General features: G+C 42.0%; 2 protein-coding genes across 2 annotated transcripts; both read left to right on the plus strand.

The window, feature by feature from the left end:
* Window positions 1–478: 478 nt before the first annotated feature.
* LOC139390503 (solute carrier family 25 member 43-like) lies at window positions 479–10,597 on the plus strand. The gene is made up of 6 exons (XM_071137646.1): window positions 479–699; window positions 834–1,292; window positions 6,311–6,552; window positions 6,929–7,101; window positions 8,667–8,801; window positions 9,270–10,597. Exons 2-6 carry the CDS (start codon window positions 1,021–1,023, stop codon window positions 9,471–9,473), a joined length of 1,026 nt encoding a protein of 341 aa, XP_070993747.1. The 5' UTR covers window positions 479–699; window positions 834–1,020; the 3' UTR covers window positions 9,474–10,597.
* Window positions 10,598–11,420: 823 nt separating this feature from the next.
* Window positions 11,421–14,592, plus strand: LOC139390504 (ADP/ATP translocase 2-like). The gene is made up of 4 exons (XM_071137647.1): window positions 11,421–12,076; window positions 13,229–13,712; window positions 13,833–13,973; window positions 14,113–14,592. The coding sequence occupies exons 1-4, from the start codon at window positions 11,966–11,968 to the stop codon at window positions 14,268–14,270; spliced, it is 894 nt and encodes a 297-aa protein (XP_070993748.1). The 5' UTR covers window positions 11,421–11,965; the 3' UTR covers window positions 14,271–14,592.
* The last annotated feature ends 5,708 nt before the right edge of the window (window positions 14,593–20,300 follow it).

Consider the following 20,300-nt stretch of genomic DNA (forward strand, 5'->3'; position numbering starts at 1 on the left):
CCCCCTAGTGGTCTTTACAATAAGTGTAATGCTTGTAATAACAGATCATTGGTGGAAGCTGAACGACTTCATTTTACTATTTGTATCCGGTGAACAATGGAGTTTGTGGCTAATTTCAATAAACACAAAACATCCTTGAATTATTATTAAGAATATAGTTAAATCTATGAACCTCTTAGCTTGACATATCTTTTTGAGGCAATTGGGGTCATTACTCATGCATAGGAGGCTGTAACATAAGTTAATAATTTATAAATAGGCCTATGACCTAACTACTAGGTGCTCGTACCTTTTTTTCATTATACAATATAGTAAAGTCAAAGACAGTACAGTTTGAACATAAGCTAAAACTGCTTCTACAATATAAATCCCCCATCACGCTTGTAGGCGATGTCATGGCAATGTTGGCGAGCGAAACTCATGCGTAGAAACACGTCATCGGGTCTAACGTTCGTCACGCGCCAAACTGCGCATGTGCAGGTCGTCATATCAAACGCTTTACTTCGAGGTACATTTGTTTGTCTTGCCTAGCTGATTAAATAAAAAATAAATAAAACGTTAATACACTAAATAGCCACCAGAGGACAAGCTTTTTCCTGGAAGAGAACCTTGATGTCCCCACGCCTGCCCAGTGCATTCAGTATCGGCCATGTCTGGTTGCGAGACAGAATACAGCTTTTGTCAAATGTGATGTAAAAAGTATGTTTGTTTTTTTGCATTTTAGTTAACACCACACCTTTTACTAATCGTAACTTAATTCTCCTAACCTTCTGCGTAAACTCTCATTAACCTGATATGAAAAGTCCAATTTAACAAAGCTTTATCCCTTCTAGACAAAACCCTCAGTACCGCCTCCCCTCAGACCAACGTGACAGGAATCAGAATTGCGGATGACGGTGCCACTGGGTCTTGTTTTCAGTTGGCCTAAGATAAACAAGCGGTGCTGCTGGTCCTACAGACAATCTACGGATGAGATAGTAGAATCGGCTGGGGAAGTCGGTTACATACAGAGCTAGAGTAATGGCAACAGTTAAACCAGATGACAGACTGACACGTTCTCAGGGCTTTATGTGCGTTGGTTTTGCTGGAGTTTTCAGTAAAACTGTCACGTCGCCTCTGGAGTTGGTGAAAATCAAGAGTCAAGTAGGCACATTTCACTGTAAAAAAGGCTTTCTGCACAGCTTTCTTGTCGTCTACCAGAATGAAGGCCTACGGGGATTTTGGAAGGGAAACCTCGTCTCCTGTCTCCGCCTGTTTCCTTACAGCGCCGTCCATTTGGCAACATACAAACAGTGAGTAAATAATGAATGAGTGTTTCTGAGTTATGATACGTTTATTTTAGACAACTATCTATAACGTTAGAGCAGGTGTAGGCAATTCCAGTCCTCAGGGGCCCGATTGGTGTCAGTTTTTCCCCCAGCCAACACACCTGACTCAAACAATCAGTATCTTCAGTTTTAGGACTTGATTATTCAGCTGTGTTTGCTAGGGGTGGAGAAAAAGTAGGACACCAATCAGGCCCTGAGGACTAGAGTTGCCCACCCCTGCGTTAGAACTAGCTGAGACACACGCATTTGATCCTCTTACGGCACACTTTATCTTACGCATTGAAATGTACAGCTTTTATTAGTCCATTGTGTTGTCAGCGCTTTAACTTTCAACTGTGCTCCAAATCGTTTTGAAATCCGAGCGCCTACAATTTAAAATCACGAATGGAATCTCAATGTCCTGTTTTGCCGCGGAACATTGAAGCATATGATTGGTCTAGTTATGTGAAGGATAAAGGGGATTGGATTCGCGTTTTAAAGAAACGCCCCTCAAAATAAGATTAGAGTGGAGTTGAATGGAGAGAACGTTTTCCACTGAGTTTATAATAATGTCAAATTCGGTAGCGTTGTTTTATGAACAATGTTGTCAGCAAAATTAGGTTGCTATTACTCCCGCCCCTATTGCAGAATACAGCCTTTTGACAGCATGTTCTAAAGTCGATTTAATCCACCATAATCCACCCATTAGTCCCCTTGTTTGGTGATTGGCATTTAGGCTGTGACAACGAAAAAGCAGCAGACAGACCTACAGCATGTTTTAGCAGGGACGTTTGGTAGGGTGACCTGATTTGTAACTATGGAAATAATTTTGTTAGATTGTAAACCTAAATGTGTACATTTTATTATAGAGGGGGTACAATAAATAAAACAATTTGGGTAGAGTTCTGATCAGTGGAACAATTCTCATTCTTAACAAAGGGATAAAATATAGGGTAATTACTGTGCTTGTCAGCAAGAACATGGCTCTTATTTCCCACACTTAATTTATTATTCCATTTCTTCCCTATTTTTGCCAGCATAACCACATTTGAAATCTGATATCCCTACTTGTTTCTTTGAAAATTAATTATGAGGATATCGCTTCAAAAATGCATTAATGGACAGTTTTGACTAAATCATACAAAGGCCATTGGATATTAAATGCTACAGGAATTAAATATAACTTGACATTTTTAGTATTATGCATATGCAAAGCAGAAATGGTAGGGGGATTCACAACTCAAATGCATCATGTTGTCTATGTAGAGTAAAATGATAGCAAAGATCTTCAACTACTATAGTAGGCATAAACCACCTGAATATTGATTTGATTAGATTTTTCTTGAAGGTTGGGTGATCTTGAGAAATGTTTATAACAAGAAAATTTCTTCCAGAACTATTTTAAAAAGGATTCCACCCAAATTACAAAGTGTTTGTGCCCTTACCTCGAAAGCAGTCTATGGACAAGACGACTGCAATCTATAGTTTGGTTACCATCTGCCATCAACCATTAATATGTCCTGTGCAGAGCCTTGGTATAGTGGTGACAGTCCCCTGGCACGTGTCTCATACAGCTTTCTTCCACCTGACAACAGAGATCAATCCCTGTTTCTAGCATTTGCCAATCTCATTTCATTACTGTATGTATAAAGTGTCAAACCACCTAAAAAATATTAGCATACTTTACATTTCATTCCTCCAAAATCTTGATGTAACAAAGCGGTCTACTTTGAGTGTTCATTTAATGTTCAAAGCATCATGATACACCTACTTTTCCACCCTGGTCATAGCCTAAGCCATGTCAGAATACATAGAATTGCAGGAAATTTGCTTTAAAACAGTAAAGTAAAAAAATAAAATAAAAGTCCCTGGTCTAGGAATTGTGTCAGGGGGCAATAAAGTTCACTTATCAAATCTCACTCCAAGCTTTCTTCAAAAATTGGCTGCCCTGCAGTATACTGAACAAAAATATAAATGCAACATGTAAAGTGTTGGTTTCATGAGCAACATTTTCTATACTCACAAAAAGCTTATTTTTCTCAAATATTGTGCACAAATTAGTTTACAACCCTGGTAGTGAGCATTTCTCTCTTGCCAAGATAATCCATCTGCCTGACAGGTGTGGCAAATCAAGAAGCTGATTATACAGCATGATCATAAAAGGCCACTCTAAAATGTGCAGTTTTGTCACAGAACACAATGCCACATGTGTCAAGTTTTGTGCAATTGGCATGCCGAATGCAGGAATGTCCCCTAGAGCTGTTACCAGAGAATTGAATGTTCATTTCTCTACCATAAGCTGCCTCCAATGTCATTTTTAAAGAATTTATCAGCTGAAAATGTCCCAGTTCTTCCATGGCCTGCAAACTCACCAGACATGTCACCCATTGAGCAAGTTTGGGATGCTCTGGATTGACGTGTTTATAGCATATTCCAGTTCCCATCCAATATCCAGCAACTTCGCACAACCATTGATTTGTGGGACAGCCTCCACCTTAAATTTTTTTTTTTTTTTTTAAGTGTCTGATCATGTGAAATCCTTATAGAAATTGTAACTGAAATCAGTGTAATTACCATGATATCTAGCTAACATTAATCAACCAGGCTGATAAGGGCTTGGGACAAAGAGCGCGTCATTTTACTGGGTTTGCATGCAGTACCAGTCAAAAGTTTGGACACCTACTCATTCCAGGGTTTTTCTTTATTTTTACTATATTCTACATTGTAGAATAATACAGAAGACCTCAACTATGAAATAACACATGGAATCATGTAGTAACCAAAGTGTTGAACAAATGAAAATATATTTGAGATTCTTCAAAGTAGCCACACTCTGCCTTAATGGCAGCTTTGCACACTTGGCATTCTCTCAACTAGCTTCATGAGGTAGTCACAGACATCTCAACATCAACTGTTCAGAGGAGACTGTGTGAATCAGGACTTCATGGTCTGATTCACCACTACTAAGGGGCACAAATAAGAAGAGACTTGCTTGGGCCAAGAAACATGAGCAATGGACATTAGACTGGTGGAAATCTGTCCTTTGGTCTGATGAGTACAAATTTGAGATTTTTGGTTCCAACCACCATGTCTTTGGGACGCAGAGTAGGTGTACGGATGATCTCTGCATGTGTGGTTCCCACTGTGAAGCATGGAGGAGGAGGTATGATAGTGTTACCAGCAAAGCACCGCCACACCGTCAGTTATTTATTTAGAATTCAAGGCACATTTAACCAGCATGGCTACCACAGCATTCTGCAGTGATACGCCATCCCACCTGGTAAGTGCTTCGTGGGACCATCATTTGTTTTTCAACAGGACAATGACCCAAAACACACCTCCAGGCTGTGTAAGGGCTATTTCTCCAAGAAGGAGAGTGGTGGAATGCTGCGTCAGATGACCTGGCCTCCACAGTCCCTCAACCCAATTGAGATGGTTTGGGTTGAGTTGGACCGCAGAGTGAAGGAAAAGCATCCAACAAGTACTCAGCATATGTGGGAACCTCTTCAAGACTGTTGGAAAAGCATTCCAGGTGAAGCTGGTTGAGAGTGCCAAGTGTGCAGAGCTGTCAAGGCAAAGGGTGGCTATTTTGAAGAATATTAAATATATTTTGATATGTTTAACACTTTTTGGGGTTAGTACATGATTCTATATGTGTTATTTCATAGTTTTGATGTCTTCATTATTATTCTACAATGTAGAAAATAGTACAAATAAAAACCCTTGAATGAGTAGGTGTCAACTTTAGGCTGGTTCTGTATTTGCAAAGACCGATAGATTATATGATTACTTAGCTAGACATAGTTTGAAATTAACACATCTGTGAACCGGTATTATTGTTGATCCACCGTGGAGCATTATAGTTATTAAATCCAACTCACTTCTGCTGTTTTTAGATTCCTTCTATTCTTGACTAATCAGATGGTTCTGAAAACTCAGCCAACTATGGTGTCACTTCAGAGAAAAACACGCTGGTTTTAGTTGTGTAATCCCACTTGACCATTCCACTTGACATACCCAAATCTAACTGCCTGTAGCTCAGGACCTAAAGCAAGGATATGCATATTCTTGATTCCATTTGAAAGGAAACACTGAAGTTTGTGGTAATGTGAAATTAATGTAGTAGAATATAACACATTAGAACTGGTAAAAGATAATACCAAGGGAAGCCATAATGTATTATTCCAGGCCAGGTCACAATTTAGATTTTGGCCACTAAATGGCAGCAGTGTGTGCAACGTTTTAGACTGATCCAATGAACCATGTCTGTTCAAAATTTTGTATCAAGACTGCCCAAATGTGCCTAATTGGTTTATGAATAACTTTTCAAGTTCCTAACTGTGTACTCTCCTCAAACAATGGCATGGTATTTGTTCACTGTAATAGCTACTGTAAATTGGACAGTGCAGTTAGATTATCAAAAATGTAAGCTTTCTGCCCATATCAGATATGTTTTTGTCCTGGGAAATTTTCTTGTTGCTTACAACATTATGCTAATCACATTAGCTTAAGTTAGCTCAACCGTCCCGTGGGGGACCCACCAATCCTGTAGAGGTTCAGTAAATCAGGTGTTAACAAAAGGCACATATGACATGGCACAAGGGTGGAGCTCAGAACTAGTTTTTACCCTTAAGTGTGTATATTACTGTATTTATACTTGGAATATCGCTTTTCAATAGCAAATGTTCACAAATCGCTAGAGAACGTCTTTAATATTCTGTGTTATGGTGGATTCTCATTGGAGAATGTGATATTTGCATAGTATGTTTACTCTCAATGAAAGATTAAAGTTGTTCTTGAAATGGATGCTCTGTTACAGTTATGTAACACAGTTACTTATTTCTATAATTTCTGGAAGTATCATATTGATAAACATAAAGCCATAATCATACATATATTCACTGGCTCTACCTGCATCACAAGCATTGATTAAAGTAAATACATTTTCAAGATAAAAATGATTTAGAACCAAAACATTGACCTCTGTTTTTTTGGCTTTCCAGTATCGTCCACCTCCACATGGATGAATTGGGCTACATCTCTCAGTGGAGGGCAATTTTGTCTGGTGGGCTAGCTGGTGTAAGTGCTGCACTGGCCACGTACCCTCTGGAGGTGGCAGAGACTCGCCTCATAGCTCAGAACTGCAGAGAGCCCACATACAGGGGGGTGGTCCACACGCTCTCCAAGATATACCAGACCGAAGGCCTTCGAACACTCTACAGTGGATTCTCTCTCACAGTCCTAGGTACACATGTCTGTATACTACAGAAATGTGGAGAAAGATGTTCCCACACAATGATTCAGTATAACTCAACGTTTCCCAAAATCGGTCCTGGGGACCTTAACCCCTGGGGTGTACGTTTTTTTTTTTTTTTGTCCTAGTACTACAGAACTGATTCAAATAATCAACTCCTCAAGCTTTTTAGTTTGGGAAACGCTGGTATAACTATATAAAGTGTCCGGAGTCTGCTTACTTGTGAAACACCCTTTGCCCCTCTTACAACATTTTGAGTTTTCATTGTTTTTACATTTGGAACAGCCAAACAAATAATATTTGTTTCAAGAGTTTATTTAGGTTGTTCTATGGGGCATGGCTAGCAACTGGATCTATTCTTCTACAGGTGCGTTTCCCTTCTCCATTGGTTGCTATGCAGTCTACGTCAACTTGGATAAGCTGTGGCGGGAGCCCCAATTCCGGTTCACACCACTACAGAACTTCATAAATGGCTGCTTAGCGGCAGGAATAGCTCAAACCTTCTCCTACCCCTTTGAAACTGTGAAAAGGAAAATGCAGGTAAGGGCCATTTTATGTAACCAGATTGGTAATACCACATTTGTCCATAAGGTGGCGGATTTGTACACATTTGTACTGGTACCTCTTACCGGTACATACTGGTTAGTAAAACACTTGTCCTTAAAAAAATAGCCCTTGAGTGCATCTGTTTTTAAAAACTTTATAAACAAAATGCAACATAGAAGCTTAGAAATGATCCCAAAAATATAACTACACTTTCAAAGTTTCTAAGATAAGATTAGGAAGACAGTTTCTTTGTACACTTTATAAACAATAACTTACAATAGTTATTGAAATGTAAGTTACCATAGTTTGAGCACAAGTATAAGTTAATGTCTCTCCTCGCGTGGCCTTCTCTCTATGTATAAGAGGGTTCAGTAGGACTTTTATGAAGGACAGAATACTACATCCGTTTTCATCAACGTGTTATTAGTGACCTCAAGGTGCTCCGGCAGCTGAGAATGTAAACACTGTTCAGGGTCTGCCTGCAATATAGATACGTTCTCTAAATATAGCTGGTAGCTATCACACAGTGGACAAGCACACTCCTAATTGAGAAGCCAATAAAACAAACTGAACCTCTCTTTAATCCCCTCTGCCTAGTTTCAGACATACAGAACCAACACAACTACATGTATTCAAATGAATCTAACGCTTCAGCCACAAATCATTTCTATTCACATGTTGCATAGAAGTCTATCTGATGATTAGGGCAAAATAAGAAGTGTCAAGTAGAAACATAACACAACCCATAAGCGAGAATGTTTTTAAAGGAGTTTGCTTGAGGCATGGATGCAGTTATTGTTTCACTCAGCAGCCAGTATAGCATTTCCTTAACAAACTCAGAATTTGACATCTGTAAAGGCCCTGGGACTGGGACTGTGTTGTCTTTGGGGGAAGGTTCTTCTCTTGGATTGGAGTGCCCTCTACAATGAGAATGCATCCAATGCGGAGCCAGTTAAGTGGTTAATGCTTGACAAAGCGAGAGAACATTTTGTTTTTGGGATGTGCAGATATGGACATCCGGTGAGAATACTGCCTGAGACCACACCCACATTTGCTCAGTTCATTTGCTTATATCAAAATATTGAGTCATGTGACATCCAAGTTACAAATGTCCCTTAGCACAGATCCCTGGTCAGTTTGCGCAATTATCAAACATTTGAGAAATTTCCATTCATGGAATAATTCCATTCATTCCATAGTCTCTTACTACTTGGATCACACACACACACACACTTTTATGAAGGTCAGTGCTATCTGGGATCCTTGGGACATCCGTACCATAAACCTTACCCATACCATTTTCAATGTCAACTTCAATTGAAGTTTACATCTAAAATGGTTAAGTTAAAGGGGTAGGGATGTCCCAAAGATTCCGGATAGCACTGACCCTTTTATGAGTTGGTTCCAAATATCTGTCATTTATTGATCCTAAATGTATTTATATTGGTGCTCTCCTGGGTCACTTTCCACGTAACTGGTCTAACTGTAAAACGCTCTCATTACATAATGAAGTGTCATAACTCCTCTAATCAGGAATTTTTGTCCTCGTTTATTGCCAGGCCCAGAATCCTCGGCTCCCGCATTACGGTGGGGCCGATGTCCACTTCACTGGAATGCTGGACTGCTTCAGGCAGGTGATCAGAAACAAGGGCATCCTGACACTGTGGAGTGGCATCACAGCCAACATGATCAAGGTATGACAACCTAAGTCATGTTCCCATTATTTATTTTTCCATTAGCCTATTATCGTACTGATTTATTGTGCTCTAACCCTCACCCCTCTACTAGTCCTCCTCTGTCCCATCTGCTGTAGAGATGGTAATATACAGCCGACACACCTATATCAAACCGAGGGAGAGATGCTTTGTGGGTAATTCACAAACGGGATATTACAAGTTGGCTGCCGCGGGACTGTTTCTGGAACGGAATGCACTGCGCTCATTTTTCATCTCCAAATGGCTTTTCACGATGGCAGTGAAGTTGTTTGGTTTACTGGTGTAAAATCTCCTCACATGAACAGTCTAACAATGAAATTGTGGACAAGATAATTACAACCAGGCCCTACTACCAGGGCAGATTCTAACCTACCTCTTCATATTTTATACAGAGATACTTCAAAAGCTATTGAGCCCACTGACATCTTCCCTGTTTTTCCTCCTTAGATTGTCCCTTACTTTGGGCTTCTCTTCAGCTGCTTTGAGATGTGCAAGCAGGTCTGTCTGTACCGCAACGGGTACATTGTGTCTCCATTGAGCTATAAGTTGGCACCAGGAGTGGACCAGAGCATGGGCCCCACTGAGGTAGAAGAGGTGAAACGGTACCTGAAGAATAGGAGTTTTCAGTCACAGCAAGGAAGTCGCTGGTAAAACTGGTGGATCAAAAAGATTTCTGAAAGGGATGATCATTAGTACAGGAAAGTGTCTGAATGATGATGGAAAGGAGTCAGGAATATTTGTTGGAATGCTTCAATGCTTTGAAGATGACTATTTGGTTGATGTCAGGTCTTTTACAGCTTTGTGTTTGTGTATTAGCAACCATTTCAGAATCAGAGGTAGATCCATTGATTATTTGAAAGTTGCAATGCAATCATAAGAATTGCACTTCTATACTTAACACATGGGAAAAAACTTTAACTGTTTGTTCATCAATTCCTCATTCAGAGTTTAAAGTATTTTTTTTATGATAGTTTTTTGACAGTTCTGTGTTATTACTACAGTTTATTCATGCTTATGGGCTGCAGGTAGCCTAGAGGCTAAGAGCTTTGGGACAGTAAGCGAAAGGTTGCTGGTTTGAATCGCTGAGCTGCTGATGTGCCATTGAGCTTGGCACGTAACCCTAATTGCTCTTGATAACAGCGTCTGCTAAATTACCATTTTTAAATGTTACGGCGCTGACCTGGTTCTAACAATGGTCTTGGCCTTAAGTAATGGCCATGAAGAGGAACACAAAGCACAAACCTGTTTATAAAATGGAATTATCTTACAAAGCAAATGAATGCTTTTTTTCCATTATATTTGTAATGTAGTAATGACTATTTTAACAGACTTGGGTATATCATATTTATGTGCCTTAAGGTTTCCTTTATTGATTATAGGGCTTATTTTGATGACTGTTTAAATTATGATAGGTAGTTATGTAATTATTCACACAGGTATCTGAGTCGAAGCCATTAATCAGTTGCTAACTTTCATAGCACATACTGTATCGTTGTGATCCTAGCAATAAAATTGTAACTGAAGCACTTCAGTGTCACTGAGAATTAAAGGGGAAAGGAAACACTAGGCTTTAGAATGCCAGTTCACTGTAACTAACTCCTAAAGTGTTTCCATTCCCCTTTAAGATTACGTGTATACGGTATGTAATACATTTGATGGATGAAACTATGCAAATGTATAATTAATTATTTTAGATTGAGATGATTCAGAATCATTGAAGTAAATTTTACTTGAACAGTCATTGTAATGGACAAATAAATTCCTTTGCTAAGCAAGGTGGTGTGGCTCTCCTGAACATGGGTTGACAATGTATGGATGACAACACAAATTCCATTTGTACTTATGTAACAGTATAACTTTAGACAGTCCCCTCGCCCATACCCGGGCGCGAACCAGGGACCCTCTGCACACATCAACAACAGTCACCCACGAAGCATCGTTACCCATCGCTCCACAAAAGCTGCAGCCCTTGCAGAGCAAGAGACGTCACTGATTGAAACGCTATTTAGCGCGCACCACCGCTAACTAGCTAGCCTTTTCACATCCGTTACACTTATACAAAGGAAATTAATGGAGCAATATCTCCCTCAGTATCATATTTGGCAGGACACTACATTCAGAAGAATGTCTCTGATGGAAATGTTGATTACAGAATGGGTATACACATGTGGTTCTCTCCTTCAGGATTTCTATCTCAAAGGCTCTAAGAGGTGCACTCTACAGAGAATACCCAAGGCCGGTGACTAACCTGATCAGCTACTGTTCCCCCAGTGCGAGCTGACCCCACCACCGTATTACAGTAAGCCTGTAGACAGCAGCATTTCATTTTCCCAAAAGATGTAATGGATATTTGAGGAGCTGATGTTTGTTTTTTTTGTCACAAGGAAGTTTGATTACAGGACTGACTATCATTGTCACTTTGTATGACTGTAAGATAAGTTGTGTCAATGTCATATAACATATCAGATCTGCTTGACCATGGCATTTTATCTAAAATGAATTTTGAGGAACTGCAGAGTCAAGGACATTTTAACCTGGTAGTGAATGGGATGACCTTTTCCCCCTGTATCTAAGTGTCCTCTGGCTCTCACAGCTGATGATTAACACATAGTAGACAGGAGTTTCAGCTGCTCCAAGCTGCCATGCTTTTCACATGACCTTGGGTCCAGAACTCAACCTAAAGTTGGTAAGGCATAAGCAAGGTTTGATGAGTGTTATTCACTCCCCATCAACCATATAGGCGTACTGCACCTAGAACCTATTGAATGACATGAAAATAAAAAGTAATATTTTAAAATTTGGATACAACTTTTATCACGTGTATTATTATAGGTCAAATTTTCATGAATGATATTAAATGTTTATTTTGAAATACTTTGGAGCAGTTTAATTCAAATTCACGAAGACCGGACAAATCTTTCAGGCGAGGGTACAATCATTAAAATAGGTTTCCGCCTACTAAATCCACTAGCGCACCAATGGCATGCCGTCTTCCAGCTCCCGTTTTGTCTCGCGAACACAGTGGTATTAAATCCTCTCTCAACTAAATGGATCGGCCATTTCGACTGAGCCGGTATACCCCAGCAGTCCTTTTGTTGAACGGGAAGGTTTCCGTGTAACAACGTCCTCGATAACAAACGAAAATGAATGAGACCGTCATCTCGTTCGGCAAGGACTTCTTGGCTGGTGGTATTTCCGCTGCCATCTCCAAAACAGCTGTAGCTCCTATTGAAAGAATCAAGCTGCTTCTTCAGGTGAGTTTGACTGGCTTTTCAGAAATGTAATGTACTGATGTTAGCCCTTGACTCTGCAGTTTCTCTCAAGATCACCGTCTCCTTTGAAATACAATGCAATACCCATTTACATCAAACAGATGTATCAATTGTCAGTTATAATAATATATCAAACGTTAATGTTATTAGTGACATTGACATTAAGTTAACTAGTTGGCGAGCTCCTAACGTTAACTTGGCTAATGACATTGGTGCGTTGCGAAGATGCGAGTTACCTTTCCATTTTGGTCCCTCTTCGCGTGCGGTGAGATCACTTGAGACTGTCAGTTCAGTAGTAAACCGGTGTCTTGGTATTTGGCCTAACTAGCTTGACGCTTGCTTGTTGCTAAGGACTATTTTGCAACCATGGAAGTTACGTTGACTTGTAAAAGACACCGTGTTCGTTTTATGATCATTGTCATCCCTACAACTCAAATTTGTGTCCTTGCCCATTGTCATCAAATATGGCGCAGCTGGTAGTTACTAGGCCCTAGAAATTGCCAAGGTCGCAACAAACGGAGGCTTCATCCTGTGTGAACTGAGGCCTAGCGAGCACCAAACTCGTGCGGAGGCGGGTCCTTCTGCATTGTGAATGTTGAAAGGCGAGATGTGATTGGTGCTGACTAGTTTCTTGATTTTAGCAACTTCTATCCATGTACCGGTAACCACAATGTTGCCCGAGGGAATTTGATTGGAGCTTGCCCTAGAGGTGGCAGGTAGCCAAGCGGTTAGTGTTGAACCAGTAATCGGAAAGTCGCTTCTTCTAAAACCCGAGCCGGTGAAAGATCTGGCGTGCCCTTGAGCAATGCACTTAAACCTCATTTGCTCCAGGGGTGACCCTGTAAAACACATTTAGCTGCGGCTCTGGTGCATGTGACAAAACATTTTGTTTGCCCATGTTCATTACCATGAGAAGCATCATCAGGGGTGTTGGCTACTTGTCTTTGTTTATTTAGTTTGCTAAGAACATTGTGCAATGATTGAAGGGCACACAACGTGTTGAACTCCCCATATAGCTAAGCCTTTTTGACATATTTGACATTAAACAGTTTCCTTTTCTCTTTAAATGTTTTATATTTCGTAAATGTATAGTATAAGCAGGAGTGGGATTTTGATTTGTCTTTTTGATTACAGGTGCAACATGCTAGTAAACAGATCACCGTTGACAAGCAGTACAAGGGCATCATGGATTGCGTCGTCCGTATCCCCAAGGAGCAGGGCTTCCTGTCATTCTGGAGAGGGAACTTGGCCAACGTCATCAGATACTTCCCCACCCAGGCCCTCAACTTTGCATTCAAGGACAAATACAAGCAAATCTTCCTGGATGGCGTGGACAAGAAACAGTTCTGGAGGTACTTCGCTGGTAACCTGGCCTCTGGCGGTGCTGCTGGAGCCACCTCCCTGTGTTTTGTGTACCCCCTCGACTTCGCCAGAACCCGACTGGCTGCTGATGTCGGTAAGGCCGGTGCTGGGCGTGAGTTCAATGGCCTGGGTGACTGCTTGAAGAAGATCTACAAGGCTGACGGTCTGAAGGGCCTGTACCAGGGATTCTCTGTGTCTGTCCAGGGCATCATCATCTACAGAGCTTCTTACTTTGGCGTCTATGACACAGCCAAGGGTGAGTCCATGGGCTGCTCTGAGCACAGGCCTCAATCATCATATTTGAGTAGAGGATCTGCGAGTGTCTGTTTCAAAGAATGTTAGAGCCTACTTTAATCCTCTTGTTTTTTCTCTGTAGGCATGCTGCCAGATCCAAAGAACGCCAGCATCCTTGTCAGCTGGGCCATCGCGCAGTCGGTGACTGCAGTCGCTGGTCTTACATCCTACCCCTTTGATACCGTCCGTCGTCGCATGATGATGCAGTCTGGGCGCAAAGGAGGTAATTGTGAACTTTTGAACACTTGTCAGTTTTGTTATGTTGTGTATTCAGTCACGCTATCCACAACATTGAGCTACATCTTGTGCGTACCATTCATACATTCGGCAGAGGTATGACCTATTTTCCATGTGTTTTGCAGGTGACATCATGTACACTGGCACCATTGACTGCTGGAAGAAGATCGCGAGGGATGAGGGTGGCAAGGCCTTCTTCAAAGGAGCCTGGTCCAACGTTCTCCGAGGCATGGGTGGTGCCTTCGTGCTAGTTTTGTACGATGAGTTGAAAAAGGTCCTCTAAACTGTTTTTATGTCCACCATAAATGTTGTGAGATGTTTAAACTGTAACATATCTTGTACAGTTGGAAGGACGGTCAAATTCCACCTTGTTTATAGGGACCAACTAGTATGTCGGTGCTAGTTGTACTGGGAAAATCGGTTCTGCACTTTTTAATTGGCCCAATGTTTGTTTTGTTTGCCCCCTCACCAGAATGTCATTCCCATAAAACAAAGGTAACTAAGCCAGATCTTTAAATATCAACCTGTTTCATCCAGATTTGGTCTGTTTTTTTTTTGTTGTCAATACTGTAACAATAAAGGCAACCTACTGAATGAACCTACAATTAACTTTTTACTTTGTGTCTGGAGGTAGCCTGTCTGTAACCCTGAATGGTGTGTAGTGATTCTCCTGGCTTCCCTTCAGTGTGGTTTCTCTTGAGAGCCAGCTGGTGTCTTATTCCTGGAGGTGTAACCTTAATCTCTGGGTTGTCCTCGCCGGTTGTTGTTGGACTCCTGCCAAAGTCAGCTGACGAACTTGGACTGGCTCGGTGTAATCTATACAAACTGGTGATAAGGCTCCAAACGCTGGCGACCTGAAAGAACATTTTGCAGTCAGGGTTTTATGACAAGTCAGTGGTTTAAGTTTTTACCTAATCAAAATGAGTCTTTGAATGCAATTGACTCATTTGTAAACTAAGTGGCATCCGGTGCTGAGGAATCTAGGATTACCTGGTGAGGTGGATTACTTCAGGCTTCTAAACATCCTTTATCTCCCATCAAGCCTCTTCTGACTCAGAACTAGTGAGATGCTGGACCATAACGTGTGGCCAACTGTGTAGATTAACCAAAATAACAACCCTGCTCAAAGTTGTCCGTTTTATTGTTTAACCTGTGAGTTTGGGTGCCAATCCACATTGTTTCTCTGCAGTGTTAATTCACTGGATCATATTGCAAACTCCATTTTCCCTTCAGACAAGATGTGGCAAACCTGAATGGAATAAAGCACTACTAGGAAATGAAATCAGTGGGTGCAGACATGTTTGAAGTCTTGATGTGGCTGAGATTCTTCCAGATATGTGATAGGAGCAGGTGTGAAGACCAATTGGTGCCTATCCAAACTCATGTCATCAAGAAGAGTACAGATGCTCCTTTCCCTTTTTGTATCAACGACACGGTTACATCAGTGCTGGCTGCAATATATTAGGTCATAATCCCTGTCCTTGGGATACCTTCACTAGCGTAGAGGAGACGGTCAACTTCTGAAGTAGGTCTGTCACGAACTCTGTAGGTATATTGTGTCTAGGATGCTCTTCAATGGCAGACACCCTTAATTTAGCTCATGATGCCTCAGATTACATGTGATTTACCCAGCAGGGTATGAAGTATCTGTAATCTTCCTAACTCCTGCGTGGGACTTTTAGGAAGTAATCCTTTGCATCAGGGTCTTTGCTATTTGGGATCCTTGGGACATCCTGAGCCAGTTGACATTTAAAATGGTTAGGTTAGGGCATGTGTCAAACTCATTCCATGGAGGGCCAAGTGTCTGTGGGTTTTCACTCCTCCCTTGTAATTAATGAAGTAATGAAATCCCCTCACCTGGTTGCCAGTTTTAATTGAAAGGAAAACATAACTCTCAGACTCTAGGCCCTCTATGGAATGAATTTGACACCCCTGGGTTAGAGTAGGGACATCCCAAGGATTCCAGATAGCACTAACCATTGCGTCAGTTTCACGCCAGAAATGGTCTGGACAGGTGATCAACCTACAACTTTGGCTGGTAACTTTAATGTTTCAGCATGTCCTTTCCACCTCTGCATCATTACAACTGAATTAGGAGGCATTAGTGAGTCACTTAGTAGTGGGGCTGTGGCATTCAGGCAGGTTTATGCTGTGTCCACGTGAGTCATTAAGCAGACATCCATTTGAGGTCATAGGAGAGAGCTCAGACTAGCACCCTTTCAGTGCCACACCTTTGGACTGATTTGTACATTTTCTATATCCCAATTTGAAAGATGTCATTAAAATAAAAAGGGACAAAGGCCAGTATTACAATTACTCACAATATTAGTCTGTTTTCAGGTTTGCAGTGTGATTATTTACTGATCACATTTTTCAAAAGGTGAAACTGGTTTGATTTGCCCTTAACTGGTGTAAAACCAATGTCAAAGAACATATCGTGCAGATGGATTACATGGTTTTAGCAGATTACTCATCACCACTGGGGGCATGCGCCGGAATCCATTCCTGACTGCGCTGCTGTTTCATAACCCTGTCCTTGTCTGGTGAATGACGTCATAGGCTACACACCCCAAATCCAGCCGCGTCTCTGCTTAGTCAGTGATATGAAAGTAATGTGATTATTGGACGGTAACATTGAGTTCAAATCAGGGCCGGTTTTCCCGATAGTGAAGAAATGTAGGTTTACCAGTGGTTTAATGATGCATCTTTCCCAAAACACCACGCAGAGAGAACAGTCGCTAACTGCATAGTTGGAACATGTGTCGATACTGAAAGGATCAAAACAAAGGGGACGCTGCTCTCGGATCAGCTTTCTCCATTCAACATTTGCCTTAACGTTTGAATTATTTCACAATACTGACGACGGATCAGCTCCTAGAGAGATATTACCGCCTACGTTGCACATTTTAAAGTGTATTATTATAATGCTTACCCAATGATGTGCCAAATCCAATGAAAATATAATGCGTACCCAATGATGTGCCAAATTGGTGATTTAGTTCATTTTCATTGGTTACTAAGCATTATAATAAGCCGCCTCAATATTTGCAAGCGTAGATGGTAATATCTCTCTAGGAGCTGATCCGTCGTCAGCTGCTCATTTAGGCAATACTTATTTCATATTATAATTGGATTCCATATTTTAAATGGTATTTAGGATCTGTATTTGTTTTTATACACTGTTTAACCACCACCCGTGTGATTTATGGTTCGCCTGCCAGTTTTAGAAATGCATGGAGTGCCATCCTGTGGTGAATGTATGTTACTAGCATTTTATCTATCCTTTGCACACTGTTGGCATAGCACCAAAGCGTGGGTCACCAACAACATAAACGTAAATGATGGACCAAATGCGTTCCTTGACATGTCTACACTTGATTTCTATGACAAATCTATAGTGGTCAATCAATTACATTCCATGAAAGAAACATTATTTTTTTATCCAAACATGATTTACATAATTTGACTACAAAGTCTCATATGGCAAAGAAACCTAAACAATGGTCCTTCGTTTTTTGTTTATAATAAAGTACACGTTGTGCTGGTGGGGTATCATATTGAGAAAGGCATAGTTGAAGTTTGACATATTCCCTGGATTTGAACTTGTGTCCACAACAATACATTGATTGCAGCCACAAAGCATACCAAATAAAAATAAAAAAAAACATGGCTATTTTGGTTGGCCTGGGGAATCAGTGGCCTCCTTCAGGTGTCTAGAAACTGCACTTGTACAACAATGCTCTTGTAGCCATGACACATAATTTTTTTCATGGGTCAGCCTGTCTATAGGAGAGGAGGCTGGTGGAAGGCACTTTAGGAGGACGGGCTCATTCTAACGGCTTGAATGCAGTCAATGGAACAGTATCAAACAGATCAAACATAAGGAAACCACATGTTTGACTTCGTTCCATTTATTCCATTCCAGCCATTACAATGAGCCCATCCTGCTATAGCTCCTCCCATCAGCCTAATCAGGTCCATAAATCAGACCAGTGTCCACTTCAGGCAGCACATCCTGAACAAGCTCTGTCTCAGGTCTGTGTTTGGCACTACACTTGCAACTTGCGGACCAACTGGCAAGTGTCTTCACTGACATTTTCAACCTCTCACTGACCGAGTCTGTAATGCCTACATGTTTCAAAAAGACTACCATAGTCCCTGTGCCCAAGAAAGCGATTGTAACCTGCCTAAATGATTACCGCCCCGTAGCACTCACGTCGGTAGACATGAAGTGCTTTGAAAGGCTGGTCATGGCTCACATCAAAACCATCATGCCAGAAACCCTAGACCCACTACAATTTGCATACTGCACCAACAGATCCACAGATGATGAAGTCTCAATCGCACTCCACACTGCCCTTTTCCACCTGAACAAAAATAACACCTATGTGAGAATGCTGTTCATTGACTACAGCTCAGCGTTCAACATCATAGAGCCCACAAAGCTTATCACTAAGCTAAGGACTCTGGGACTAAACACCTCCCTCTGCAACTGGATCCTGGACTTCCTGACGGGCCGCCCCCAGGTGGTAAGGGTTGGCAACAACACATCTGCTACGCTTTTCCTCAATACTGGGGCCCATCAGGGGTGCGTGCTTAGTCCTCTTCTATACTCCCTGTTCACCCACAGCTGCATGGCCAATTACGACTCCAACACCATCATTAAGTTTGCTGATGACACAACAATGGCAGGCCTGATCACCGACAACAATGAGACAGCCTATAGGGAGGTCAGAGACCTGGCAGTGTGGTGACAACAACCTCTCCCTCAATGTCAGCAAGACAAAGGAGCTGATCGTGGACTACAGGAAAATGAGGGACGAACAGGCCCCCATTAACATTGACACCCCCCCCCCCCCCTTTTTGATACACTGCTGCTACTCACTGTTTATTATCTATGCATAGTCACTTTACCACTACAGACATGTACAAATTACCTCGACAAACATAAACTTTACCCCTACCTACATGTACAAATTACCTCGACTAACATATACCCCCGCATATTCACTCGGTACCAGTACCCCCTGTATATAGCCTCGCTATTATTATTTTATTGAGTTACTTTTTATTTCATCTTTTACTTTAGTGTATTTAGTAAATATTTTCATTACTCTATTTCTTGAACTGCATTGTTGGTTAAGGGCTTGTAAGTAAGCATTTAACAGTTGTATTCAGCGCATGTCACGATCGTCGTATGGAGTAGACCAAAGCGCAGGTGGTTAGAACACATTCTTCTTTATTTAATGAACACTTTAAACAAAAACAACAAAACTAATAAGACGAACGTGACCGCTATATAAACAATGTGCTAACGTGCAACATAACACAGACCCACGAAATACCCAAAGAAGATGGCTGCCTAAATATTGTTCCCAATCAGAGACAATGATAAACACCTGCCTCTAATTGAGAACCAATCTCGGCAACCATAGACCTACATAAACACCTAGATGGAAACAACCCCATAAATCTACAAAACCCCTAGACAGTACAAAACCCTAGACAGTACAAACACCCTAGATGAAACAAAAATACACATACCACCCTCGTCACACCTTAACCTAACCAAAATATATAAAGAAAACAAAGAATACTCAGGTCAGGGCGTGTCAGTACCCCCCCACAAAGGTGCGGACTCCGACCGCAAAAACCTAATCTAAAGGGGAGGGTCAAGGGTGGGCCTCTTTCATGGCGGCGGCTCGGGTGCGGGACGTAGACCCCACTCTACCATAGTCATTGCCCTCTTCAAGGGCCTCTTCAGAGGGCCGACCCTCGCCTCCGACCTAGGGTCTAAGATCCTAATTAAAGGCCCCACTGGACTGAGGGGCAGCTCCGGACTGAGGGGCGGCTCCGAACAGAGGGGCGGCTCCGAACAGAGGGGCGGCTCCGAACAGAGGGGCGGCTCCGGACTGAGGGGCGGCTCCGGACTGGCTGACGGCTCCAGACTGGCTGACGGCTCCTGGCTGGCTGACGGCTCTGCCAGGCAGCTCCTGGCTGATGGCTCTGGCATGCAGCTCCTGGCTGGCTGACGGCTCTGGCAGCTCCTGGTTGGCTGACGGCTCTGGCAGCTCCTGGCTGGCGGCTCTGGCAGCTCCTGGCTGGCTGGCGGCTCTGGCAGCTCCTGGCTGGCTGACGGCTCTGGCGGCTGACGGCTCTGGCAGCTCCTGGCTGGCTGACGGCTCTGGCAGGTCCTTGCTGGCTGACGGCTCTGGCAACTCCTGGCTGGTTGACGATTCTGGCAGCTCCTGGCTGGCTGACGGCTCTGGCAGCTCCTGGCTGGCTGACAGCTCTGGCAGGTCCTTGCTGGCTG

Source organism: Oncorhynchus clarkii, chromosome 31, assembly GCF_045791955.1.
Source record: "Oncorhynchus clarkii lewisi isolate Uvic-CL-2024 chromosome 31, UVic_Ocla_1.0, whole genome shotgun sequence".
Classification (NCBI taxonomy): domain Eukaryota; kingdom Metazoa; phylum Chordata; class Actinopteri; order Salmoniformes; family Salmonidae; genus Oncorhynchus; species Oncorhynchus clarkii.